The sequence below is a fragment of the Lacerta agilis genome, chromosome 18 (genome assembly GCF_009819535.1).
Source record: "Lacerta agilis isolate rLacAgi1 chromosome 18, rLacAgi1.pri, whole genome shotgun sequence".
Lineage (NCBI taxonomy): Eukaryota > Metazoa > Chordata > Lepidosauria > Squamata > Lacertidae > Lacerta > Lacerta agilis.
In genome coordinates this window covers 8,130,546-8,157,935 of record NC_046329.1, presented here as the reverse complement: position 1 = coordinate 8,157,935, position 27,390 = coordinate 8,130,546, and the positions used below count along the sequence as shown (strand labels likewise).

At 47.0% G+C, this 27,390-nt stretch overlaps 1 protein-coding gene across 2 annotated transcripts in view; it reads right to left on the bottom strand.

Moving 5' to 3' along the window:
• STK11 (serine/threonine kinase 11) overlaps positions 1–21,411 on the bottom strand; it is a 47,211-nt gene extending 25,800 nt beyond the window's left edge. Inside the window, exons 1-5 of one of the 2 annotated variants that reach the window (XM_033136569.1) lie at positions 19,606–21,411; positions 10,703–10,786; positions 9,261–9,350; positions 8,760–8,892; positions 7,029–7,165 (exon numbers count right to left, since the gene is read on the bottom strand). In XM_033136569.1, coding sequence (XP_032992460.1) covers positions 7,029–7,165; positions 8,760–8,892; positions 9,261–9,350; positions 10,703–10,786; positions 19,606–19,889 — 728 coding nt within the window. In that variant the 5' untranslated portion in view covers positions 19,890–21,411. The remainder of the gene's footprint in view (positions 1–7,028; positions 7,166–8,759; positions 8,893–9,260; positions 9,351–10,702; positions 10,787–19,605) is intronic. The other variant, XM_033136568.1, reaches the window with a different exon arrangement.
• Between the last annotated feature and the right edge of the window lie 5,979 nt (positions 21,412–27,390).

Here is a 27,390-nt window from a genome sequence, read left to right as displayed (position 1 = left end):
GCAGAGACCAGGGCTCAAATTAATTATTATTATTATTAATTATTATTATTATTAAAGGTAAAGGGACCCCTGACCATTAGGTCCAGTCATGAACGACTCTGAGGTTGTGGATCTCATCTTGCTTTACTGGCCGAGGGAGCCGGCGTACAGCTTCCGGGTCATGTGGCCAGCATGACTAAGCCGCTTCTGGCGAACCAGAGCAGCGCACGGAAACGCCGCTTACCTTTCCGCCGGAGCGGTACCTATTTATCTACTTGCACTTTGACGTGCTTTCGAACTGCTAGGTTGGCAGGAGCAGGGACCGAGCAACGGGAGCTCACCTTCTGATCATGACCTTCTGATCAGCAAGCCCTAAGCTCTGTGGTTTAATCAACAGTGCCACCCGCATCCCTATTATTATTATTATTATTATTAAACTGTGTTTACTTGCCCTCTCATCCGTAGATCTCAGGGCAGTTCACACCATAAAATTACAATATTAAAAAGGACATAATACATAATAAGAACAACAGCAAACCAATAACCCGCTCCCCTCCCGTGACACATTCAAAAGGAACATCTTCGCCTGGCACCTAAAGGAATGGCAAGAGTAAATTGCTGCACTATGCAGAGATGGCAAGAAAGACCGGGAAAAGTAAGAAATCAGGAAGACCAAAACTTTAATGAAGATTGGGATAAATTTATATTATATTTGGAAGACCACTGTAAACATTTAAAACTCTTTAGCAGGTTTAAAACAACTCTTGTAAGGGAACAGAGACTTTGGATATAATGGAGAACTGGAAAATTGGAGCGAAGTACGATGTGAAGCAGAAAAGGTTAAACAAAGAACCCATGGAGGGGTGGAGGGAACCCTAAAGATTCGGAAGAATCTTGTTCGTTTGATTTTTTTTTATCAATGATTGTGAATGGAAACATTAATTTGTAAAATCCAAAAAGGAAAGAAGGAAGGAAGGAAGAAAATGAAGGCGCCAGGCAAACTTCCCCGAGGAGAGCATTCTGCAAACAGAACCGCTGCAGAAAAGGCGCGTTCCTGCGCTGCCTCCCTCTAGACCTCTTGCAGAGGAAGGACACAAAGAAGGGCCTCCGGTGATGATCTGAGGGTCCAGGTCAGTTCATATGGGGAAGAGGCGGTCCTGGAGGTATTACGGTCCTGAGCCATTTACAACACATGGCAGTAATCTAACCTAAATCCCCACTTTCGACTACAAAGCTCATCAGGCGGCCTTGGGGAGGGTCTCTCTCAGCCTAACCTACCTTATGTGGGATGTAAAAGGACAGGGGCAGTCAAACCCAACTTCCTTATATGGAACTCTACAGTTGGGGGTGAACTCTACAGTTGGGAGCTTCCAACTGTAGTGTATATGCCGAGTCTCCATGTCGCTGGTCAGTTGTGTTAATCTCTAAGACAGTTTAAAAGTAGCATTATTAAAATGCACCGTTGGCACTAGGCCAAAAGTATAAAGAGGGACTTTCTCTCAAAAGGAGAAAGTCACCATATGTATGTTATTTAGTAACTTTTAAGCCTGCCTCTAGGATCCTTATGTGACTAGATGATGATTACTTGTAAGTAAACGTTATACACTTTACCAAACACTGTGAAGTGTCTTATTGAAAGAGGGATAAAAAGGGGAAGACACCAGGACAATATTTTTAAGACTCTAGCGAGTCTATGCAAACTATCTGCTGCGCATATGAAGTAAAAAGGGAATGTTAGCTCTGCTGATATTATCGAGCTTGTAAACGCAAGTTGGGATAGGATATCTAAAACAATATATCCTCTCCCACATCCCTCAACATTCCCACAAAGGGTTAGCGGGCCCAGAATTGCATATTTATGTGTATTTTTAAAGGATTGCATCGGATTGCAATTTTGAGTTGAGTGGATTTTCCTGGTGAGCACAAGGCCTAAAGCATCCATTGTGCTGAAAAGGGGAATTAACTACCCCTCCCCTCCCTCAGTGTTCACAGTAATCCAAGGCAGTGAAGATTTGTTTAGAGATTTTTGCATTTTGAGATTTTTGAACATTTTTCAAAAATTTTGGATTTTAAGATGGCTAGTGCAAATTTTGATAGTGATACAAAACTAGGGATGATTGTGCTGAGTGAGAATAATTTTATGCACTGGAAGCAGCGCTTAATAGCATATCTAGATGCAAAGCATGTTTTGGAGGCTGTTGAAGATCCCATGCCTACTGGCACAAGTAGAGAGGATTTAGCCAAGATAGCAGTTTGGAAGCGCAAGAACAGTGAAGCTAGGCATATAATTCTATGTGCACTTCGCAATGAGCATCTATCATTAATAAATAGTAAAGATGATGCATCTCAGATCCTAAAAGACATTGAACGCATGTATGGAGAATCTTCCAGGAACTCCTACAGAAGCTTGATGTATAAATTAACCAGATTGAGAATGAATTCTAAAGGAGAATTCACAGCGCACATCAGCAAATTTACTGAGATTATTCAAAAGATTGACCTCACTCCTAAGCCTTTTGATGAAGAAACAAAGGTATCATTTTTGCTAGCATCCCTAGGACCGTGTTTTGATCCATTTGTCAGTCTAATGGACCATAGAGAAGGTCTAACTTTCAAAGACTTGACCAGTCATTTAAGAGAAGAGTGTAGAGAGAGAGCAGAGTCTCCAGTAAGAAATGCCAGAAGCAAGGACAGTAATTATGCGTCCAGGCAATTTACAAAGTCCAGAGAAATGCCCAAGAAAATAATTTGCTACAATTGCAACAAGGAAGGCCATATTTCTAGGAACTGTAAAGCTCCTCCTAAAGCAAAGAATTCCCAAACCTCTCAGCCAAAATGGCAAAAGAAGGGGAAATTTGAACGCACCATGCTACTTCAAGAAAGGAATTTAGCTGTTCATAACCGTGAAAATAAACGTAATATGTGGATTTTAGATTCAGGAGCCAGTTCACATTATTCATTTAAAAGAGAAAATTTTAATGAGATAAATGAAGATGAAGAATCTGAAATAGAGATAGCAGATGGCAGAGTTATTAAAGCAAAAGGTGCAGGTTCCATGGACTTGAAATTCAATATAAACAATGAACCTGTTAAGACCAAAGTGCTTAAAGTTTTGTACGTTCCAGAACTAAGTTGCAATTTACTCAGTGTGTCCAGTTTGGACAAGAAAGGTTTCCAAATCACATTTGGAAATGGAGAGTGTAATGTGACTAAAGATGGTGAACTGTATATTCAAGCAAAATTAATTAATGGTGTTTATGAGATTGATATTTCAGAGACCCAGTCTGCAAACGTCGCGCATTCTAGCCAGAAAGATGAAGCTGATATGCAACTATGGCATAGGAGACTAGGACACAGAGACACCACCACCATTATGAACCTACAAAAAGGTGATCTTGTAAGAGGTTTACAGGTAAAAGAAAGCAAAGAGGCTCTGACAAAATGCATAAGCTGCATTACTGAGAAGGCTGTGAAACCTTCTTTTCCACGTTGTGCAGAACAAAGAAGCACTAAAGTGCTTGATATCATATATTCGGATCTATGTGGTCCAATTAATGTTCCATCACTTGGCAACAACAAGTATATTCTAATTTTTATTGATGATTTTTCAAGATATTGTGTTGCATATTTCATCAGAGAGAAAAGTGAAACAGTGGAAATGTTCAAAGAATACATTGCCATGGTCAGAAACAAGTTCCAACGCGCTCCAGCTGTGTTGATGACTGACAATGGAGGTGAGTACTGCTCATGTGAAATGCAGACTCTCATGGCCAAGGAAGGAATTGTACACGTAACCACAATTGCTTTCACGCCACAGCAGAACTCCATTGCAGAGAGAAAATTTAGATCCATTATGGAAATGACAAGGTGCATGCTAAAGGAAGCATCCTTGCCACAGAAGCTGTGGGGAAATGCAGCTGACACAGCAGTTTATTTGCAGAATAGATTGCCAACAAAAGGAGCAGAGCGCACACCATTTGAACTTTGGCATGGCAAAGTGCCTAATTTGTCACACATACGTGTGTTTGGAAGTCTGTGCTACTATCACGTGCCCAAAGAACACAGACAGAAGCTAGACTCCAGAGCACAAGCAGGTGTCTTTGTTGGATATGCATCTGGAGGGAAAGGCTACAGAGTAATGGACTTACAAAGTGGTAAAACGAGTGCGCACCATGCAATTTATTTTGATGAGCATGCGATGGTTAACACAAAGAATACAGTTATTGACTGTTCCAAGGAGTCAGAATGGACTCAAGAACTTATTGATTTTCCTTCTGAAACCCCAAGAAGTGCTAATCTGCGTTCTAATGTCATAGCACCTCCTACAGGGAATGCACCAGAACACGCAGAGGATCAAATTCCTACTGGCTTCAGAGATGAAGAGGACGACTTAGACATGCCACCATTGGAGGAGGATGAGGATGTTGATGCGGTTCCAGAACCAGAGATCAGACGCTCATCCAGAACCAACAGGGGTGTTCCAGCACCACGGCTGTCCTATTTTGCAGGGTCGGCATCTCCACAGGAACCTTCCACATGGGAAGAGATACAGAAAATGCCACCTAAGGAAGCTAATCTCTGGAGGAAAGCCACGCAGGACGAAATGGATGCATTGCATCAAAACAAGACTTGGACCCTCACGGAACTACCTCCGGGTAAGAAAGCCATTGGCTGTAAATGGGTTTTCAAGATTAAGAAGGGGTCAGAAGGGGAAGTTCAACGCTACAAAGCTAGACTTGTGGCACAAGGATTTTCACAGAAATATGGTGAAGATTATGATGAAACGTTTGCACCAACTGTAAGATACAGTAGTGTGAGAATGCTTTTAAGCATTGCAGCATCCAAGCAGCTGAATGTAAAGCACATCGATATTGCCACTGCATTTTTGCATGGACAGATTTCCGAGGAAATTTATATGAGACAACCCAAAGGTTTTGTGAAACCACATGAGGAACATTTAGTGTGCAAGTTGCAGAAGGGACTGTATGGTTTGAGACAGGCTGCTAGAGCCTGGAACCAGAAATTGCACAAAATGTTAACGCAACTTGGCTACAAGCAAGGAAACGCTGACAAATGCTTGTACAGTAAGTCAGGTAATGGACAATTCTCATATATTTTGGCTTTTGTTGATGACTTGATTATCGCGACATCAAATAACAGAGAATATGTGCAGATTGTGAAACACCTCAGCAAAGAGGTGGGAGTCAAAGAACTAGGAGATGTCAAGTACTACCTAGGAATCCAGGTGGAAAGAGAGGAAGACGGATCGTTCCTTCTCAGCCAGCGACAGAAAATAAATGAACTGATTGAATGCATGCAGATGCAAGACGCAAACCCAGTTGCAACGCCCATGGCCACAGACTTTCTGAAGAATCAGCAGGATTCGAAGCTGTTGCCAGATAACAGTGAATATAGGTCGGTAATTGGTAAACTTTTGTATTTAGTTACCACATGTAGACCTGACATAGCCAATGCAGTGGGGATTCTTAGCAGGAAAGTGAGTTCTCCCACTGAGCATGATTGGGCTGGTGTGAAGAGGGTGGTGCGTTATCTGAAGGGTACAGTGAACTGTAAATTAAGGCTACCAGCTGTCAGAAATCCTAAGTTAATTGGGTACACTGATGCTGATTGGGCTGGGGATAATGCTGACTATAAATCAACAAGTGGTTATGTTTTTATGTTTGGGGATGGACCTGTTGTATGGGGCAGTTATAAACAGAACTGTGTAGCATTATCTTCCACAGAAGCTGAATATATTTCTGCATCGGAAGCGTGCCGAGAGATTGCCTGGCTCGATGAACTCATCAAGGACTTTGGTTTGGTGAGAAAGCAAGCTGTCAGTTTGCTGGAGGACAATCAGAGTTGCATAAAACTGACACAAAGTGAAAAGTTCCTTGCCAGGACAAAACATATAGGTGTGAGGTACCATTATATACGTCAGGCAGTTCAGGATGGACTTGTGGAACTGTCGTACTGCTGCACCAATGAGATGGCTGCGGACATCCTGACAAAACCCTTGCCTAGAGAGAGTTTCCAGAATCTACGAGTCAAGCTGGGACTCTGGGTGGTTGAATAAAGTTGAATTTGCCTGAGAAGGGGTATGTGGGATGTAAAAGGACAGGGGCAGTCAAACCCAACTTCCTTATATGGAACTCTACAGTTGGGGGTGAACTCTACAGTTGGGAGCTTCCAACTGTAGTGTATATGCCGAGTCTCCATGTCGCTGGTCAGTTGTGTTAATCTCTAAGACAGTTTAAAAGTAGCATTATTAAAATGCACCGTTGGCACTAGGCCAAAAGTATAAAGAGGGACTTTCTCTCAAAAGGAGAAAGTCACCATATGTATGTTATTTAGTAACTTTTAAGCCTGCCTCTAGGATCCTTATGTGACTAGATGATGATTACTTGTAAGTAAACGTTATACACTTTACCAAACACTGTGAAGTGTCTTATTGAAAGAGGGATAAAAAGGGGAAGACACCAGGACAATATTTTTAAGACTCTAGCGAGTCTATGCAAACTATCTGCTGCGCATATGAAGTAAAAAGGGAATGTTAGCTCTGCTGATATTATCGAGCTTGTAAACGCAAGTTGGGATAGGATATCTAAAACAATATATCCTCTCCCACATCCCTCAACATTCCCACACCTTAAAGGGGCATTGTGGGGATTAACAGAGGACGGGGAGAAACCCATGCACACAAGGAGGTGAGCTCCTTGAAGGAGAATAAAGGGTGGTATAGGAATGGAACAAATAAATGAGATGGTACCCCTCGTCCTTCTCTGAAAGGTGTAGCCACCCCCACTTCGAATACAGAATTCATGGGTGGGGAAGGCCGGCTTAGGAGGCTGGAGAAGGAGGGGGAAGCTGTAGCCGTGCATTCCCAATGAGTGCTGGGGCACAGTATGGAATTAAAAAGCCCAGAGCTCATCCGAGAAAGAGGGTCCAAGGCAGTGGGGCGGGGGGCTTGGCACCCGCCCAGGGATGCCGCCTGCAGAGGCCGAGGCCGCCGTGAATTTGCGAGTGTCGCTTGCCGGTTTTGTGCTTACAGCGTGACGCCTGCCGACCAGATGTCCACTTTGAAGCCGGAGAAGGTGTCCAGGCCGTTGGCGATTTCCGGGGGCTGAAAAGCCGGCGACCCCTGGCTCGTTCGGCACATGTCGTCCTCTGCGAACGGGTGCAATGCCTGCGGGAGGGAGAGGAGAGGGGGGGGGTGAATCCCAGGTCGAAAGGACTTCAGATGGAAAACAAAGAACCCCCCCCCCTTATCTGCTCCCACATTCTGAAGAAACAGAGGAACGCCCTCCAGTCTCCCATGGACCAAACCCAAGGTGGGTCCTGGGGTTTTGGAAGCAGGGCACTTCCAATTAGCAGGGGACGTGAGCAGCTGTTCCAGTGTTATTTTACAGGAGATTGTAACGCCGCGGCAGCTCCTAGCACAGTCCCATCGATTGGCTGGGAGCTGCACTTCACAGAGAGCGTGGAATAAATGAGAGATGGACTCCCATCAGACGACTTGAGAGCCGGTCTTGAGCAGGCATCTCTGAAGGCTGCACCTACGATGCCAACCACATCTGGAACACCGTGTTGCCTACAGGATAATGTGGAGTTGGGAAAAGTTTCAGAAAAGGGCAACCAAACAGCGAGGGGGGGGCAATCCCTTATTAGGAAAGGCTGCAGGGTTTGGAACTTCTCAGTTTAGAGAAAAGGCAAGGGGGTTGCGGCATGGTAGAAGTGTTTAAAATTATGCCTGGCACGGAGAAACTGGGCAGAAGCTAGGGTGATGTTAGCGGTTTCCAGTAAAAACCTCCTCTTTTATGAGCTGCTTGGCAGTAGAACAGACTCCCCTCGGGAGGTGGTGGACTCTCCTTCCTTGGAGGTTTCTAGGCAGAGGTTGGATGGCCACCTGTCATGGATGCTTTAGCTGAGATTCCTGCATTTCAGGGGGTTGGACTGGATGATCCTTAGGGTTCCTTCCAACTCCAATCTTCTATTTTCCCCCCGCCTTACACATGCCATGACTGCATTTTGCTTTGTACCCAGCGACCGGCTCCCATCATTTGTTGTTTGGACTGTTTCATGTCTTTCTTAACAAATGCTTTCGTTTTTTTAAAAAAAGCTTTCAAACAGATGCCAAGTAAAACAAACAGGCTTCGCTCACGGCTGTGCCCCAACCAGTGGCATTTGTGGTGCCACTGAACCTGGAGGTGGCATGAAACTGCCGTAACTTGCAGCCATTGAATGAGTTTTATCCAATCCCATTCCAAAGGCTTGGATAGCTCAGTCGGACAGCTGGGACAGCTCAGTCGGTAGAGCACAGGACTCTTAATCTCAGGGTTGTGGGTTCAAGTCCCACATTGGGCGAAAAGATTCCTGCATTGCAGGGGGTTGGGTTGGACGACCTTTGGGGTCCCTTCCAACTCTAAAATTCTATTAATTTAGTGGATTTCACCTCTACAGCCACAAACATGTATGGGGGCCCTTGAGAGATAGGCCTTACCTCTTATATACCCCATAAGTCACTATACTCTGTAGGAGATTTCCTCCTTTGGGTACCAAAAATACCAGAGGCCTGCTCCACAGTAACCAGGGAGCAGGACCTTTTGTTTTTTGTTTAATGTCTTCATTAACTGAATTAAGACGTCGTTGTTTCAAGAAGCTTTTCCAGAAGTGTGGATAGCGGTTGACCCACGGAAGAGGGGCAGCCACACTCAACAATACAGAGGGAGATTCGTAGGCAAACAAAACGCATGCCTAAACACGGGAGCTCGAAAACGTACCTCTGCCACGCCCAGATCCGAAATCTTCAGCGTCCCGTTGGTCGTGAGCAGGAGGTTTCCTGGTTTGATATCCTTGTGGACAATCCCTTGGCTGTGCAGGTATTCTAAGCCATCAATAAGCTGGCAGAAGTACCTGCGTGTGGAGAGGGGAGAAGACACCTGAAGGCAGCCCTGTTTGGGGAAGTTTTTAATGTTTGATGTTTTATTGTGTTTTTAATTGTTCTGTTGGGAGCCGCCCAGAGTGGCTGGGAAAACCCAGCCAGACGTGCGGGGTATAAATAATAAATTTATTTATTATTATTATTATTATTATTATCCAGTTTCCACTAGCACCAAAGCCAGGACTGCTCAGACAGGGTGGGTGGGGAGCATAGCTGTCAGGTTTTACCTTTTCTCACGAGGAAGCCTATTCGGCATAATGGAATTTCCCTTAGAATAAGGGAGAACTTGACAGCTATGGTGGGGAGGCACAAGAAATGGCACCTGCCTTGCTTAACTTACCCATGCGCTTGAAAGACGGGGAACTTTTTGTCGGGGACGCTGTCCAACATCTCCTGCATCCCACACACGCAGTATTCCATCACCATATACGTGAGAGGAAGAGCTAAGGAAGCGGCAGCCGGGCAGGGTTGGAAAAAAATCAGAAATACAGTGGTACCTTGGGTTAAGAACTTAATTCGTTCTGGAGGTCCGTTCTTAACCTGTACCACTTTAGCTAACGGGGCCTGCCGCTGATGCCCTGCCGCTGCGACGCCCTGCCGCTGTTCTCATGCTGAAGCAAAGTTCTTAACCTGAGGTACTGTTTCCGGGTTAGCGGAGTCTGTAACCTGAAGCGTCTGTGACCCAAGGTACCACTGTATAAGCTAATCGTCTAATGGCGCCTGAAACCTAGGTCGCCACAACGGAACGATCAGTCGCCATTCTCCCTCCAACTCCCCAAAATGAAGTTTATTATTATTATTGTTCATTTCACTTCTATACCACTTCGTATTTTAAAAGGGGGGGGGGGAATCTCAAAGTGGTTTACGACGCATTGAAACGTAAAAAAACCCCAGAACGATAGAAATTCAAGCGTCCAAGAAAATATTTCAGATCCTTCTCTAAGGGACATGTTGCTTCCCCCCCCCCCCACTTATTTATCTGCCTACATAGAGCTGCCCCATAGCAGAAGTGCTCTAGGAAGCCAGTGGGGTACAGTGGTTAGTGTCGGATGAGGATCAGGGAGATCAGGGTTCGAATCCCCACTCCGTCATGAAGCTCACAGGGTGACCTTGGAGTTAAGTCGCAGCCTCTTAAACAGTGATGGCCAAACTTGGCTCTCCGGCTGTTTTGGGACCACAACTCCCATCATCCCTAGCTAACAGGACCAGTGGTCAGGGATGATGGGAGTTGTTGTCCCAAAGCAACTGGAGGGCCAAGTCTGGCCATGCCTGCTCTTAACCTACCTCGCAGGTTCGTTGTAGGGAGGGTGAACCTTGGAGAAAAAGATGGGAGATAAATGCATGGAATTAAGCTCTTCTGCTTCCCTGCTTATGAAAGCTGGTGGGGCCAGACAGATGGAGATGTCACTTGCCAACCTGGCACCCAGAGATCTCCACGTGGTCACAATTGGACCCACGCCAGCCGCAAAATGCGCCTGGTGAATTTCGAACACTAGCCAGGCCAAGGATTTAACAGAGGGAGCAGCAGGGCGTAAGACCAGGGCTCCTGGTCTACCCTGCTCTGATGGGCAGGAGTTTTAGGTAGCGAAAGGTGTCTCCCGTCAACTGCCACCCAATTCTTTTAACTGAAGATGCCAAGGAATGAACCCACACCATGAAATGGGTGAATTTGCTCCTTGGGTACCAAGGCAAAAGAGGCTTAGAATCCATGAGGCTCGCGAGAGAGGGGGAAACGGACGAAGCCTGAAGCCGTACACGCCCCAGACAGGGGAGAAAGGATATATCTTCTGCTTCTCTTCGTTGTACAAGACGTCAACCAGCTGGATGACGTTCTTGTGCCGCAGCCGCCGCAGGAGCTGGATTTCCCTGGAAGGAGAGAGAGAGAGAAATATATATATATATATATGCAGGTGGCCAAAGCAACCTCCTCTTTGCAGAGGGAGTCAAGGGAGGATGCTCCCTTCGCTCTAGGAATGAATTCTGTTCCTTTAGCTGTGTGGGCTGAGAATGGAGGCTCAGAGGCACTGCCGCAGGTTGCTCTCTGTACCCACCCATCTCTAAGAACACCAGAAGAGCCAGCGTTCTGTTCTCACAGTGGCGAACCTAGTTAAACACTAACGCGAGAACCTTGAATCAGGCCCGGAAATGAACCGGCAACCTCGTTATGGTGCCCTATTGCTAAGTGATGGGAAGAGAGCTCTGCAGCAGTTGGTGGCAGAGGGAGCTGGCGGCGTATTTGACTTCTTCCGGAGACTACAGGATACAAGCAGAGGCATCTTGGAATATGGACACTTCAGCGGCAGAGTGGGGGGGGGGGAGAGTATAAGGTGCGGGTCGGCAAACTAGGCCCAACTGCCTTCTAAATCTGGACCGCGGACGGTCCGGGAATCGCTGCGTGGGTCGCCAGCACGTGCACATTCTTCCCCTCTCCCTCACATGGCGGCGCCTCCTCCTCCTTCCTCCCTCCTCCTGGCTTCTCCCCGCCCTGCCTAGAGGAGGAAGGGGGCTGGGCTTTGTTGGTGCCAGCCCCTCTCCAGAGCCCTTTCATGTGCCACCGCTGCTGCCAGCCCCACAGGAGCTGTGGTTGACTGAGCGGCCACCATTTAAAGAAGCCCCTCTCCAAAGCCCTTTCGCGAACCGCTCATTGCCCCTTGTTCATTCCCCCCCCCCAATATAGTCCGGCCCCCCACAAGGTCTGAGGGACAGTGGACCGGCCCCCTGCTGAAAAAGTCTGAGGACCCCTGGTATAAGGCAAGGAGCAGGACGACAGGTTTAGCTCACTTGGGCGGGTGGTGTTCGAAACTCAGGAATGTAAGATCGGGCTGGGAAAGATAATCCCCTGCCTGACACCCAGACAATACTGAGCTAGACGGATGGGACCGCTGACCTAACGTGGTATGAAGCAGCTCCCTATGCTGCGAGCTTTACCGCTTGCAAGTCCTTCACCGTGGCCTCAAGCTCCCCCTTCTTTGCAGGAACGGCATGTTGGGAGAATCCTGGCCAGCACTGTCTTGTTGCGCAAATTGTTTTGCAAACCACTTGCAAGGCTAAACTCGCGAAGCAAATGGGCGATTTGATTTCTAGAGAAACCGTCCCCTCCCTCCCACCCTGCGCCCGGCCTCCCTCTGCGGTTCAGGCTACCAGTTCTTGGCAACCTCTGTTGCTTCATTCTCACACCCAAAAGCTCGAAAACAGGAAGAGCGACTCAGCTCTGTGTCAAGCGTTGGGGAAAGGGAACAGCTGATTGGCAGCAGGAAGGGAGAGAGAGAGAAAGGCAGCCCATAAGGAGGCTCTGGCTGCCAAGCAGAGGATACTGCACTCGTGCAAGGGGACAGACTGTTCCTTCCTGCGGTTTTGGGCCATGTCTGCCCACCCCACCCCCCACCCCTTAGAGCAAGGCCCTGTCCACTTCCTGGCTCACTCCCAGGGTAGATGTTGTGGACAGCTGCAGTATTCTGACAGTCCAAAGTGCAGGACATCATATAAAGCAACAGGTAAATTGTGATCTACTGGTAGATCACTGGACGTCTGTGGTAGATCACTGGCTCTCCCCAAAGAAGCTCAAGAACAGGGGTCGGCAACGTGCGGCCCATGGGCCGGATGCGGCCTGCGAAGACCGTTTCACCGGACCACGAGCCGCCCCTGAACTGAGCCACCCGCTTGGTGAGCCCCCTGCGTGCTGCGCTAAAGTGACACAGCAAGGTGCGGGGACTCACTGAGCGATGCTGGAAATCGTGTCTGCGCATGTCCAGATGCCGAAAACTGCTTCTGCGCAGACGCGATTTTGGTGTCTGGGTATGCGATCTCAGTGGAAGTGATCCAACCCATGGCCGGTAAACCTTGCCAACCCCTACTCAACAACTTTGACCAGAACCCCTAAAAAATGGGGGTAGATCACTGCCAGTTTTTAACTCTGAGTACATCGCAGTCTCTTGGGAGTTGCCCACCTCTGACATAAAGGAAGCTGTAGCCGCTCACTGCTGCCATCTCTGTGTGGCTGCAGCTTGGACAGATAGCTTGGGTCTAGCTGCTAGCCCCTGCAGCCAATCAGAAGCCACGCCTTGGTTCCTGAATGTTTTGGAAGTCAAATGGACTTCCGGAATGGATTCCGTTCAACGTACGACTGTACTTCTTTGATGGGGCAGCTCTATAAATTAAGTAGGTAAATAAATAGGGGGAAAGCCAATTGTCTGAAATATTTTCCTTGAAGCTTGAATTCATTTTTTTCCTGGATTGTTTTATTTGATAGTGAATATGTTGTAAACCACTCTGAGATTCCCCTCTCCTTTAAACTGAAAAGTGGTATAAAAATGAAATTAATAATAATAATAATATCTCATTTAAAGAAAGGTGACTAGACATTCTGTTGTGGCGACCATAACCGAGGCTTGAGGGGCCATTTGGTGATTTGCCTAATGTATATATATATCTCCGTTTCTAACACTGGCTTTGTAGCCCAGGGGGAAGAACCCACTGCAACCGAAAATCAGATCCCTGCTGAAACATCTGTAGAGCCCCAGGTGGGTTAAGGCTGGGCCGAGGCTTCCATACGGACTGTCTGCCTCCCAGACCCTTTCCTCAGGACTTCCTCTCTGGGCCCAGCTTCAAAGCTCCGGCCAGCATCGCCCTAGCAACTGAGTTCTTTAAAAGGACAAGAAGTCCCTTGCGCATGGCCGACAGGTTCACGCAAGGATCTCCCCCTCTGTTTACCGTCACCATGACAAGGCAGGATGTCGGAATCTGGCCGGTAGCCAAAGGCAGCCAGATGGCCAAATCAGCAAGCGAAAAGCAGCGGCGGTGGGAGAGAGAGGAGGGGAAAAGAGAAAAATAAACCTCCCCTGGCACGATCAACAAACTTCTTCCAGAGAACCAGAGAGGGACTGGCTGCTCTATTGCTCGGGAACTCAAAGCAGATAACTTTTCACTCTGAGGGCCACATTTCCTCCCAGAGGCCACAGAGTGGCAGTGGGAGGGGCCAGGGACAAAAGTGGGCGGGGCAATATGTTTACCTTTGTACAATAGGCTAGTTGCTACACACATGCCATCCATCCAAGCAAGCAAGAGACATGGTTGACGTTCAAGGACTCATTTCCAGGCAAAACCACCCTAGGAGGGGGTGAAACAGGGCATGAGATGTCAGGGCTTGAATCCGGGACCATCGGAGGGTTGGACTAGATGACCCTTGGTGTCTCTTCCAGCTCTACAATTCTATGATCAGTGTACGGCCATTCCCACTATGGTACATCACTTTAAAAACATAACCCTTGTGGGCCAGTTAAGGGCACCTACCCAGCATCTTAAAAAGCAGAGACATCACCTTGCCGACAAAGGTCCGTATAGTTAAAGCTATGGTTTTCCCAGTAGTGATGTATGGAAGTGAGAGCTGGACTATAAAGAAGACTGATCGCCCAAGAATTGATGCTTTTGAATTATGGTGCTGGAGGAGACTCTTGAGAGTCCCATGGACTGCAAGAAGATCAAACTTATCAATCCTTAAAGAAATCAGCCCTGAGTGCTCACTGGAAGGGCAGATCCTGAAGTTGAGGCTCCAGTACTTTGGCCACCTCATGAGAAGAGAAGACTCCCTGGAAAAGACCCTGATGTTGGGAAAGATGGAGGGCACAAGGAGAAGGGGACGACAGAGGATGAGATGGTTGGACAGTGTTCTTGAAGCTACTAACATGAGTTTGGCCAAACTGCGGGAGGCAGTGGAGGATAGGGGTGCTGGGCGTGCTCTGGTCCATGGCGTTACGAAGAGCCGGACATGACTGAACAACAAAAACAACCCAACAAATCTGTTGTTGTTGTTAAACCCAATCCATCTTGATTAACCGACTAAAACCAATATGGTAGGCCATCCAAATGAGCCCACAGTAATTTCCACACCCCCGGGAGAATTTCCACACCCGTATGTATGTTATCTCATTACTGCTAAGCCATGCTGCAAAATCACAGAATTGTAGAGCTGGAAGGGACCACGAGCGTAATCTAGTTCAGCCTCCTGCAATGCAAGAAACTTTGCCCCATGTGGGGCTCGGACCCACAACCTTGAATTTAAGTCTTGCGCTCTACTGGACTGAGCTATCCCAGGAATGATGGGGGGTGGGGTGGGGGTGGGAACCCTTTCCAGATTGCAAAAGCTTCCTTAACAGCGGCCTGGAGGAGATCTTGTTCACCATGGGAGAGCCATTAAGTTTGGGCCACTGCAAAAACACACGCACACACACAAACACACACACACACAGTAAAGTCATAAGTGCACATTCCCAAGAGCTCCCTGGGAAGAGGGACTGACTGCTAAACCACTCTGGAAATTGTAGCTCGGTGAGGTGGATAGGGGTCTGCAAACAATACTCAGCATCTTTAACAAACCACAGCTCCCAGGACTGTTTAAAGTGACAAGGCACAGTTTTAAATGCACCCTGTAAAAGGGGGCCTAGGATAAGACACAGAATTGTTGTTGTTGTTCAGTCGTGTCCGACTCTTCGTGACCCCATGGACCAGAGAGCACGCCAGGCACGCCTATCCTTCACTGCCTCTCGCAGTTTGGCCAAACTCATGTTAGTAGCTTCGAGAACACTGTCCAACCGTCTCGTCCTCTGCCTTCCAAGATTGCCTAAAGAGGCAGAAAAACCCCACAGGGCTGATGATCAGCAGATGCCGGAACAAGCTGGGTAGATGCTGGCTTTTTAAAGAGGCGACCAGCTTGTTTTGGGGGGCAGGGGTTGGCACTATTTTCAGATACCAATACAGTGGTACCTCGGGTTAAGAACTTAATTTGTTCCGGAGGTCCGTTCTTAACCTGAAACTGTTCTTAACCAGAGGTACCGCTTTATCTAATGGAGCCTCCGGCTGCCGCCGCACGATTTCTGTTCTTATCCTGAAGCAAAGTTCTGAACCCGAGGTCCTATTTCTGGGTTAGCGGAGTCTGTAACCTGAAGCGTCTGTAACCTGAGGTACCACTGTACCTGGGTTTTTGTTGGGGGGGGGCTATTGATAAGGTGTACCCTCACATTTAAAAGGCCTGGGAGAACTGCAGGGGCACATAAAGGAAGGAAAATGAAGACAGGCAGCATTGCCTTTAGGGAGGCTTCAGGGAGCTGCCAGCAGGCTTAAAGAAATGAGCCCTGAGTGCTCACTGGAAGGGCAGATCCTGAAGTTGAGGCTCCAATACTTTGGCCACCTCATGAGAAGGGAAGATTCCCTGGAAAAGACCCTGATGTTGTTGGGAAAGATGGAGGGCACAAGGAGAAGGGGACGACAGAGGATGAGATGGTGGGACAGTGTTCTCGAAGCTACCAACATGAGTCTGACCAAACTGTGGGAGGCAGCGGAAGACAGGAGGGCCTGGCGTGCTCTGGTCCATGGGGTCACGAAGAGTCGGACACAACTAAACGACTAAGCAACAACAAATAGCAGCCTCCCACAACCTGAGCCCCTCTAGACGTTTTAAATCAGGCTGGTGTTGTGGTCCAAAATGTTGGCTGGCACCCATGGAAGTTTAAGATGTAGAACAGGGGTCGGCAACCTGCGGCCCATGGGCCACAAGCAGCACGCGGGGGTTGTTTAAACGGCCCACGAGCCGCCCCCGAACCAAGCTACTTGCTCAGTGAGTCCCAGCGCGCTGTGCTAAACCGGCACAGGGCGGAGCGGGGACTCGCATCTGCGGCACCGGAAATCGCGTCTGTGCATGCGCAGATGCGATCCGGCACACGGAGTGATCTCCACGGGAGTGAACCGGCTCAGGAAAGGTAAACTTTGCCAACCCCTGATCTAGAAGTTGGGGGAAGGCAGGTCTATTTAGAACAGCAGCTGAAATCTCCCTGCTCGGTGTACCTGCCTGTAAGCACATCTCACCGGCCTCCAAAGAGCTTTCCCCCACAAGTGAAGATGGCAAGCAATAGGACTTTAGAACTGTAGAATTGTAGAGATAGAAGGGACCCCCGAGGGTCATCTAGTCCAACCCCCTGCACTGCAAGAGTCACAGCTCAAAAAACCTCCCCAACTCCCTCCACTGTTCCTCATAAGGCTTGGTCTGTCAAGAAGGTGCGCAGAGGCCTTTTAGGGGTGGCGTCTCCCCTCGATGGATGTAGACCAGGGGTCAGCAAACTTTTTCAGCAGAGGGCCGGTCCACTGTCCCTCAGACCATGTGGTGGGCCAGACTATATTTTGGGGAAAAAATTGAACAAATTCCTATGCCCCACAAATAACCCAGAGATGCATTTTAAATAAAAGCACAAATTCTACTCATGTAAAAATACCAGGCAGGCCCCACAAATAACCCAGAGATGCATTTTAAATAAAAGGACACATTCTACTCATGTAAAAACATGCTGATTCCCAGACCATCCAGGAGCCGGATTGAGAAGGCAATTGGGCCAGATCCGGCCCCTGGGCCTTAGGTTGCCTACCCCTGCTCTACTACACCCCAATGGCTTCCTCGAGTCATTCTGCTATGGGGCAGATCTAAAAATTAAGTAGGCAAATAAATAAAGTGGTACCTCCGGTTACGGACGGGATCCATTCCGGAGCTCCGGTTGGATCCCAAGGTTTCCGCAACCGGAGGTGCCTGTTCTGTGCATGTGCGCGGTGCGTGCTTCTGCGCATGCGTGAGCGGTGAAACCCGGAAAAATACTTCCGGGTTTGCCGCTTTCAGAACCCGAACATAAGCCGAGAAAAAATGTCACTTTCAGAAGTATCTGAAATATTTCCCCTGAAGCTTGCATTTGTTTTAGTCTGGATTTTTTTAACATGTTTTAACATGTTTGTGGTGTTTTTCTTTAAAATATAAAGCGTTACTGAAATGAAATGAATAATAAAAAATAAGATTCCACAGCAAAAAGAAAAGAAAAGGTGCCTAGACATTCCATTGTGGCGACCGCAACCCAGGTTTAAGGTCCCGTTTGACAATTAGCTTATATGCCTGAGTTTCTTGGGACCCAGGTGGCGCTGTGGGTTAAACCACAGAGCCTAGGGCTTACTGATCAGAAGGTCGGCGGTTCGAATCCCTGCCACAGGGTGAGCTCCCGTTGCTCGGTCCCAGCTCCTGCCCACCTAGCAGTTCAAAAGCACGTCAAAGTGCAAGTAGATAAATAGGGACTGCTCCAGGGGGAAGGTAAATGGCATTTCCGTGCGCTGCTCTGGTTCGCCAGAAGCAGGTTTGTCATGCTGGCCACATGACCCGGAAGCTATCTGCGGACAAACGCTGGCTCCCTCGGCCTATAGAGTGAGATGAGCGCCGTGTCCCCAGAGTCGGACACGACTGGACCTGATGGTCAGGGGTTTACCTTACCTGAGTTTCTAGCATTGCTAGCAATGTCTGAAGGGCCACAGGGGCTTGAGGAAACATGGGTTGTCTCTACTGGCTGCAAAGTGCTCGGCCCAGGCAAGCCTCAACAGCACTGCACTGTTTTCCTAGGCTGGCAAGGACGTGGCAGGGCTTGTTCGCTAGCAGGTCCCAGGGCAGGTTACAACAATTTTAAAACCAGTATTAAATACAGGCAGAACAGACTGCAGGTACAAGCACAGGGTGCATCCTGGAAAAGGACACCTGAGGTGTCAAAGGCCAGGGTAAAGAGGTGCCCCATCAGTCTTTGCTGAAAGCTACTCAGTGAAGGTGCATAAGCCCATAAGCCCGACACAAGCACGAGAGCAACTCTCCCCACTTCAGAGTTCCAGCAATGGAAAATTCCCCCCAATGGAGAAGGCAAAACACAGCCAGCGGACAAAACCCATTGACAGCATCCTCCTCCTTCAATTTGTCTAATACAGTGTTTTTCAACCACTGTTCCGCGGCACACTAGTGTGCCGCGAGATGTTGCCTGGTGTGCCATGGGAAATTACTTTATATATAGTCAATATAGGCACAGAGTTAAATTTTTTAACATTTTCTAATGGTGGTGTGCCTCGTGATTTTTTTCATGGAACAAGTGTGCCTTTGCCCAAAAAAGGTTGAAAAACACTGGTCTAATACTCTTTCAAAGACACCCAAGTTGGCGGCCATCACTACGTCTTGTGGGAATTCTTCAGTAAAGGTAAAAGGTAAACGACCCATGGAAAGTCCAAAGGGATTCTGGGGTTGCAGCGCCCATCTCACTTTTCAAGCCAAGGGAGCTGGCGTTTTTCAACAGACAGCTTTCCGGGTCACGTGGCCAGCAGGACTAAACTGCTTCTGGCGCAATGGAACACCGTGACGGAAACCAGAGCACACAGAAATGCCTTTTACCTTCCCGCCACAGTGGTACCTATTTATCTACTTGCACTGGCGTGCTTTCAAACTGCTAGGTTGGCAGGAGCTGGGACAGAGCACCGGGAGCTCACTCTGTTGCAGGGATTCGAACTGCCGACTTTCCGATCGGCAAGCCCAAGAGGCTCAGCGGTTTGCACCACAGTGCCACCCGCATCCCTGGCATTCCCGTGCGCTCTGGTTTCCATCATGGTGTCCCACTGCACCAGAAGCAGTTTAGTCATGCTGGTCACATGACCTGGAAAGCTGTCTGTAGACAAACGCCGGCTCCCTCAGCCTGGAAGCGAGATGAGCGTTGCAACCCCAGTTGCCTTTGACTGGACTTAACCATCCAGGGGTCCTTTACTTTATTCTGAAGTAACGTGCTATGAAGACACAACTACACTCAGTTTTTGTAGGTATGGGCCCACCCTCACCCCCCCAAACCCCCAACACTCACTTTTTCACATTGGCCTCCCCGTTGGGGATCCTCCGCAGCTTCTTCTTCTTCAGGATCTTGACTGCTCTCCTACAGAGGGTTTCGGAGTCCAGCATCTCCTTGACCTTGCCATAGGATCCTTCCCCAAGCAGGTCCCCCATTAGGTACTTGCCTATGAGCTTTGCCCTTTTCCGGCGGGGCTGGTAGATCACTTCCGTAGAGTCTATGCGGTGGATGAAAGTATCCATGCCCACCGAGATCAGTTCGCTTTCGACAAACATCCCCAACTGCTGGGAGTCCTCCATCGTGAATCAAAATGACCCAAGCCTCTTTGCGTTCTATGACGACGACGACAAGTGTGCGTGCCAAAGTTTAAAAATCCACTTTCCTGGTGTATCGGATGCTCCCTTTTTACTCCCAATTTTTTGGGGGTAGGGTGGGTGGGGAAGAAGGACGTTCAGCGGAGGTAAATAGCGAATTCCCAAAAAGATTGTACAAACGTTTTAATTTACAAATGAAAAATGAAAGCCTATGAGAACTTTTCTCTCGAGCCCAGGAGGGCCCTACAGAGATCCAGCACCTCGTTCCAATACTTATATAGCTTCTCTTAAACAATGTGTGGAGGATGGGGGAAAGCAACAAAGTTGATTTACAGTCAACTTTCTCCTGAGGAAGTCCAAGGTATTTCCCCCCTTCCTTGAGGACTTAAGTCATCTTCAAGAATACTTCCTGCGTTTGGAAACAGAAAGCTAGTCTCTCAGAGGGTGTTCCATTGCTAGCAAGGCATGGCAGCTCCTGTTCCCAAACCGTGAGGTGAAGAATCAAGGCGCCCAAACACACCCCTCGGCTTTGACCACTCTCACCACCCAGATACGACCTCCGATGAGAGCCCTCTCAGCCGTTCGGAAGCTGGAACCAAGTCTTTTTAAAGGAGGAATTTTCAATACTGATTTCAACTGCTTCTCTTCCACCCTTGACAAAGGTTCGAGGCCTTCCGTGTCTAGTAGGTACTACCAAGGGCATCCTTCAACCACTTGGGGTCTACCTGACACATGATGTGTCACCCCACTGCTTCAGGTATTAAGGTAGGCAGGCAGGCAGGCAGCGCAAACCCTATTCAAGTCTCTCAGAACTAAGCACCCACAAAAAAAGAGAGAGGAGGGGATGGTGCTTGTGCAAGCTCTCCTGAGGCAAGTTTAAGCTTACACAATTCCTCCAGCTTAAGCAACTGTCTTGAAAAAAGGGGGGAAGCCTCTAATCATACTGCTCTTGGGGAACCCCCTCTACCTTCAAGCTATACTGCAGCAACTCCGGGCTTTTGAAGGCATCACTCAGAACAGATGGATCCCATTAGTGCCAGACTCCTGACCGATCTTGCTGAGAGTAATTAAGTCCCTTTCTGAACGGACATGCACACAGTTCTGTTTATGTGGCCTTCAGATCTAAATAAGGAAATGCAATGTGATGTTCACAAGCCCAGAGAGTCAAGAGAAAGTTATCCTTGGCACATGTGTAGGGAAAAGAAAGGGAAAAAAAGGAATTGGGAGATTTCCCCTTGACAGGTAATTGTACCGTTCCCACAAGAGATCAAGATGCCTGTCAAATAGGTGGGGAGAATATTAACTTTGGGAGGGGGGGAGAGAAAGTTGGCCCTTTCCTCCCAAATCCCTAATGGGAATCTTCTTTCTTTTGAAAAGCTTCAATAATCCCCAAGTATCTTCCTCTTGACAAGATTGGCACCCACAAAATTAGTGAGTCCTTATGTGGAGCTTCCTCCCTCTACAGGAAGAGGGGCGGAAGGGAAATCTGTAGTATGGGAGATGCCTAATCTCCCATGCATTCACCCCAGAGGGGGGGGGGGAATGTTAAGGGACAGAAAGTACCTGGTCCCTTCTCAGCCAGAGAGAACTTAAGAGCTAAAAGGAAAACAAGTGCCAATTGGGATTGGGGGCAGGAGGCAGCTACAACACTTCCCCCAAATGGTAGCAATTAATGAGGGCTACTTAAAGGGCGATAGCTCTCTGCAAAGGGAAGTAGGGTGAGGAAGAGAAAATCTGACCCTAACAGAAGGGGCAACAGAAGCGAAAAAATAACACCACCACAAGGGAAGAAGAGGTAAGGGTCTTCCCTTCTCAGAAGTTTCTAAATTGGAAAAAAGGGGAGGGGGAAGAGGGAAGTTGATTAACGGAGACACCTCTGCTTAATGTAATACTCTTTGACTTAATTCCCTTTCACAGTTTCTAACTGGAGGAATCACTAACCCGTCCACAAGGAAGAGGCAAGTATCCTTTTAACTCAGCATCATTCCTCCCAAATGAAAAAGGGGGTTCAACTCCTCATGGGATTCAACTTAAAAATTAGTGTGGGGGAGAAGGATCTTTCCTCAAGAAGGGTCACTTGCTGTCAACAAGAGTTCCCTACAACTTCTTCCCCAATCTCCCCCTTTTAAGAACGAGGTAGGGGAAAATAAATGTCACTAATTGGCACCCCCCCCCCAAAAGAAAGGGTTGGGAATGGGGGTTAACTAATGGACTTTCACTAATAGAAGCTGGGGAATAAACTTTCCTCCTTAAGGGGGGGGAGAGGGGAAGAAGGGCACTGAATTGCCAGAGGAGTCAATTAACAGAACTCCTATCAGTAGATTTGCCCTCCCTAAAGGACAGGCACACAACCTCCACCCCACAAAACCCCAACACCAAGTGTGTGTCTACACACACACACACACTTTTATCAATTTAAATAAAAAATATAAATTATATGAAAATAGCTTATTCCACCACCCTCCCGTCCACAAACACACAGACCGCCCCCTCCGCCTCCCCCCCCCTGCGAGAGCACCCCCCCAAACTTCCTTCTCTCTCTCACACACACACGGCTTAAAATGAATATGGGGAGTCTGCTGTTTATGAGGGGGAGCCTTCCCCACCCCCCAGGGGGGAAAAATCACTAGGCCCAAGCCCTTCGCTCAAGTAGCGGGGGGGGTGAGTCAGAGTCCTTTTGGGACCCCTCCCCCCTCGAGCCTGACGGGGGATAGGTGGGGGGGTTGGGGGGGGGCTCTGCCGCTCCCCAAGGGGCGGCTATGTGGGGGCTGGCTGGCCGGCTGCTCCCCTCCCCTGACTACGTCAAAGCCGCCTCGCCCCTCTCCTTGCCTTCCTGCCGCCGCAGCTAACACGCCGCCGCCATTTTGTTTACCTCCCCCCTCCTCCTCCTCTTCCTCCGAGCATGCGCAATCCGCGCGCTCTAGTACTGGCTAGGGGCAAAAAAAAACCCAAAAAGGACGCCCCGCCCCACCGCGGCGTCCACTCGCTGTCATAGGTCATTTCCCCTCGTCGTTCTCGCCCGATTGGCTAAGCGGCCTCCGCCGCGCCTCGCGGGAGGTGGAGGAGACGATTGGTGATTGGGTGATTGGGGGCGCGGGGCGGAGGGCGCGGGGTTGCCATGGGGACGCGTAAGGGGAGGCCGGCTTGGGCCTGCTCGACGCCAAGGAGGTGCCTACGCGAGCTGGCGCCAGCCAATGGGGGCTTGACCAGCGTGACGCTACTGGACTACAACTCCCACAATCCCCGGCACGTCGCCTAGTCAGGCCGGGGCTGATGGGGGTTGTAGTTCGAGATCTCTGAGGGGAATAAAAGAGGAAGAAAAGGACACGGTTGAATAGGAGCCAACTCTTGGGGCCACGGGGGCCCCCACAATAAAATATTTGAGGGGGGCCTATGGCCCCCACAAAGTTAACGGCCAGTCGTATTCAAATGACATGTGTGTGCAATCAATAATGTGGGGCAAGGCTTACCTGGGCGTCCAGTCACCCCCATATTTTATTCAAGTTGGCACCCCTGAATGGTTGTGTGGGGTATAATTTATTATTATTATTATTATTATTATTATTATTATTATTAATCAGTCTGTCTCAAGAGACAACACAGGAATGTGCCATTGGGAGTGAAGTCAAATTACTGGGGACTGGCAGCGGCGAATTATTACTCTTTCCAATGGCAAAATTAGGTGTCCTCTCTCACCTCCTGTTCTCATTCACTACGTTATAGTTTACAAATGCTCAATTACAAAGCTATTGCACTACCAAGTTTACACTCGTGAAATGTGGGCCACTTATAGACGCCATCTCCAACTCCTCGGAAGAGTCCATCAACGGTGTCTCCGAAAATTTTTTACACATCACTTGAGAAGAAAGGCGAACTAAATAATGCCAGTGTATTGGAAGAAGCAAAGATCATTAGTGTCGAAGAAAGATCGGGGAAGGGGAGGACTTGGGTTAAGGAAGCCGGCACCCTATTATGGCAATGATTCTTCAACATCAAATTCGTTGAGCTGGTCATGATGTTCGGATGCCTGATTATCGTCTTCCAAAGCAACTCCTCTATTCCGAACTTGAGAATGGAAAGCGTAATGCTGGTGGTCAACAAAAGAGGTTCAAGGCAAATCCCCCCCAAAAATGTAGTATAAACACCGACAATTGGGAAACACTGGCCTGCGAGCGCTCCAGTTGGAGAACAGCCTTTCCCAAAGGTGTTGTGGGCTTTGAAGAGACTCGAACTCAGGACAAGAGGGAGAAACGTGCTAAGAGGAAGGCACGCTTGGCAAACCCTCACCGGGATCAACTCCAGCCCGGAAACCTATGCCCCCACCGTGGAAGGAAGTATGGATCCAGAATTGGCCTCCACAGTCACTTACGGACTCACTGTTAAGACCATGTTTATGGAAGGCAATCTTACTCAGCTACAAGTAAGAAGAAGAAGAGTTGCGGCACCTTGCAGCTCAGCGCCTGGTCCAGCAGAACTCTGCACTGTGGCTGGAGAGACTGATAGGGGAGAGACATGTTTCGTTGCAGCCGGGGCAGGTGAAGGCGTCCGGCTGCGCACCATGGCGTTTCTTTCTCCTCCTCCTCCTCCTCTGCGCTGCAACTAAGTGAGTTAGTCCGTATTTCCCAGGGTTTAGAGAAGCCGTCCTGGTTTCTGATTTGAATCTGGAATGTCCCACTTTTCCTTAGGACGTTGGAGAGAGCTGTTGGAGGGGATGGAGTTATCGGACCCCCCTACCCCCCCAAGCTGCCTGAAGGCAATCCTGTAAGCCTGGGAAAATCTTAAAACTAGACTTGATGATCAGATGATGATGATCAGATATGTCATTTTAACCCACATGCAACTGTCCTCATTCTATGAGCCTATTTTATAGTATTGCTTTTTCACATTTTAATTTCCATCTGTTCTTATAACTGTTTTTAATTACAATTTTAATTTTTAATTAATTTTTAATTTCCATCTGTTCTTATAACATTACAGACCCTCCAAGTTTCCCTATTTTCCAGAGACAGTCTCGGCTTTACAGAAGCTGTCCTGGTTTCTGATTTGATCCTGGAATGTCTTGCTTTTTCTTAGGACGTCTCTATTCCCATGGGAGAAATGTTGGAGGGTATGGCGTTATCGGACCCCCGAGCCGCCTGAAGGCGATCCTGTATAGGGAAGTTTTAAAAAATGTTTTGTTTAAAAAAAGAGGGGTGGTGATATATGCGAATCCTAAATTAAAACCGGAACAAGTTTACAAAGATAATGAAGGCAGAATTATAGCAATTAAAATCCAGGGGAAAATGGAAAATATTATTATAGTGGGAATTTATGCCCCGAATGGAAAAAAGGCTGAATTTTACCAGAAATTGGAAAAAGTACTATTAGAACTTTGTGATCAAAAAATTATTTTATTAGGGGATTTGAATGGAATAATTTCACCAGATTTGGACAAAAACAGTAATAAAGCAGGATCTAATGAAGGAAGGCTACCCAAAGCCTTCTTTCAATTAGCTGATAAATTGGATTTACAAGATGTCTGGAGATGTAGACACCCCTCCCAAAAACAATATACATTTTATTCACATGCAAAAGAGTCTGAAAGCAGGATTGATTCGATTTGGACATCTAAAGAGTTACTACTAAGGTGTAAAAAAACAGAAATATTACCTAAAATTATCTCTGACCATAGCCCAGTTATGATGGAACTAGTAGGTAAAAGGAGTGGAATCAAAAGATGGAAACTAAATGAGATTTTATTAGAGGACGAGAGGGTAGTAAACAAAGCAGAACAGGTATTGAAAGAATATTTTGAAAACAATCTAAATCAGGAAGCAAATATAGAAACGGTGTGGGACGCTGGGAAAGCGGTGATTAGGGGTTTTTTTATAAGCCAAAATAGCTGGAAGAAAAAAGAAAAGGCGAAAAAATTAGATAACCTTCTTAAGGAGGTAAGGAAATTAGAAATTGAATTAGGGAAAGCCAAAATGCAAAAGAAGGAGGAATTGAAGAGAAATATAAAATTACTACAAACCCAAATCTCAAGTATTATTGATAATGAAATTGAAAATAAAATAAGGTTCTTACGACAAAAAAGTTTTGAATATTCAAATAAGGCAGGAAAGTATTTAGCCTGGCAGTTAAAAAAAAAACAAAAAGAGAGAGTTATTGATAAAATAATAGAGAACGGTAAATTAATTGGTGATCCTAAAGAAATCTCCAATTCCTTTGTGAAATTTTATGCCAAACTATATACATCAGAAAGTTATAGCAAATTGGATATAGGAAATTACCTTAAAAAGGCGAATTTATTGAAGATTGATGAGGAAAGCAAAAAGCGACTCGAAGAGCCGATTACATTAATGGAAGTACAAGGAGCGATTAAAAAAGCCAAAATAGGGAAATCACCCGGCACGGATGGGCTGCCTGCTATTTATTACAAAAAGTTTAGAAAATTATTAGCAGAGCCTCTAAAGTTATTAATGAATAAAATTGGTGATGGAGGGATCATCCCTAAATCATGGGAGGAGGCTTATATTTCAATGATCCCCAAGCAAGGCACAGATAATTGCCAAGTCCAAAATTTTAGACCGATTTCTCTGCTAAATAGTGATTATAAACTGTTTGCGGGGATCATAGCCAATAGGCTGAAAGGGGTGCTGGGGAAATTAATAAATAAAGACCAGGCAGGATTTTTACCAAACAGACATATTCATAGCAATATAAGAAACGTGATAAACATCTTAGAATATTTGAATATGAAAATGGATAAAAAAGTGGCGTTTCTCTTACTTGACGCAGAGAAAGCGTTCGACAAAGTGTCCTGGGCCTTTCTTAAAGAAAGTCTAACAGTAATGGGATTTGGGGAAAAAATATATAATGGAATAGATTCAATTTATAAAACGCAAAGAGCAAAACTGATTATTAATGGTGAAATTTCTGAGGAGTTAAAAATTCAAAGGGGCACCAGACAGGGATGCCCGTTATCCCCCCTTCTATTTATTTTGGTACTTGAATTTCTATTGGAAAATTTAAGAAAAGATGATGATATTAAAGGAATTAAAATCGGTAAAAATATATATAAAACCAAAGCGTTCGCCGACGATGTCATAATAACTGTGGAGAAACCATTAGAAAGTATCCCTCTAGCTCTAACCAGAATTATGGAATTTGGAAAACTGGCGGGATTAGACTTGAACAGGAATAAAACAAATATGTTAACCAAAAACTTAACAGGAGAAGAAATCGAGAAATTACAGGAAAAGGTGGGATTAAAAGTGGTTAAAAAAGCCAAATACCTAGGTATTTGGATCTCCAATAATACCAATAATCTATTCAAAGATAATTATATAAGAAAATGGGAGGAGGTTAAAAAGGATTTGGATATTTGGCGTAGATTAAATCTATCATTATTGGGGAAAATAGCAGCCATCAAAATGAATATACTTCCAAAAATGATATATTTATTCCGGATGTTACCAATTTTGTCAACAGGGTCAGAACAATT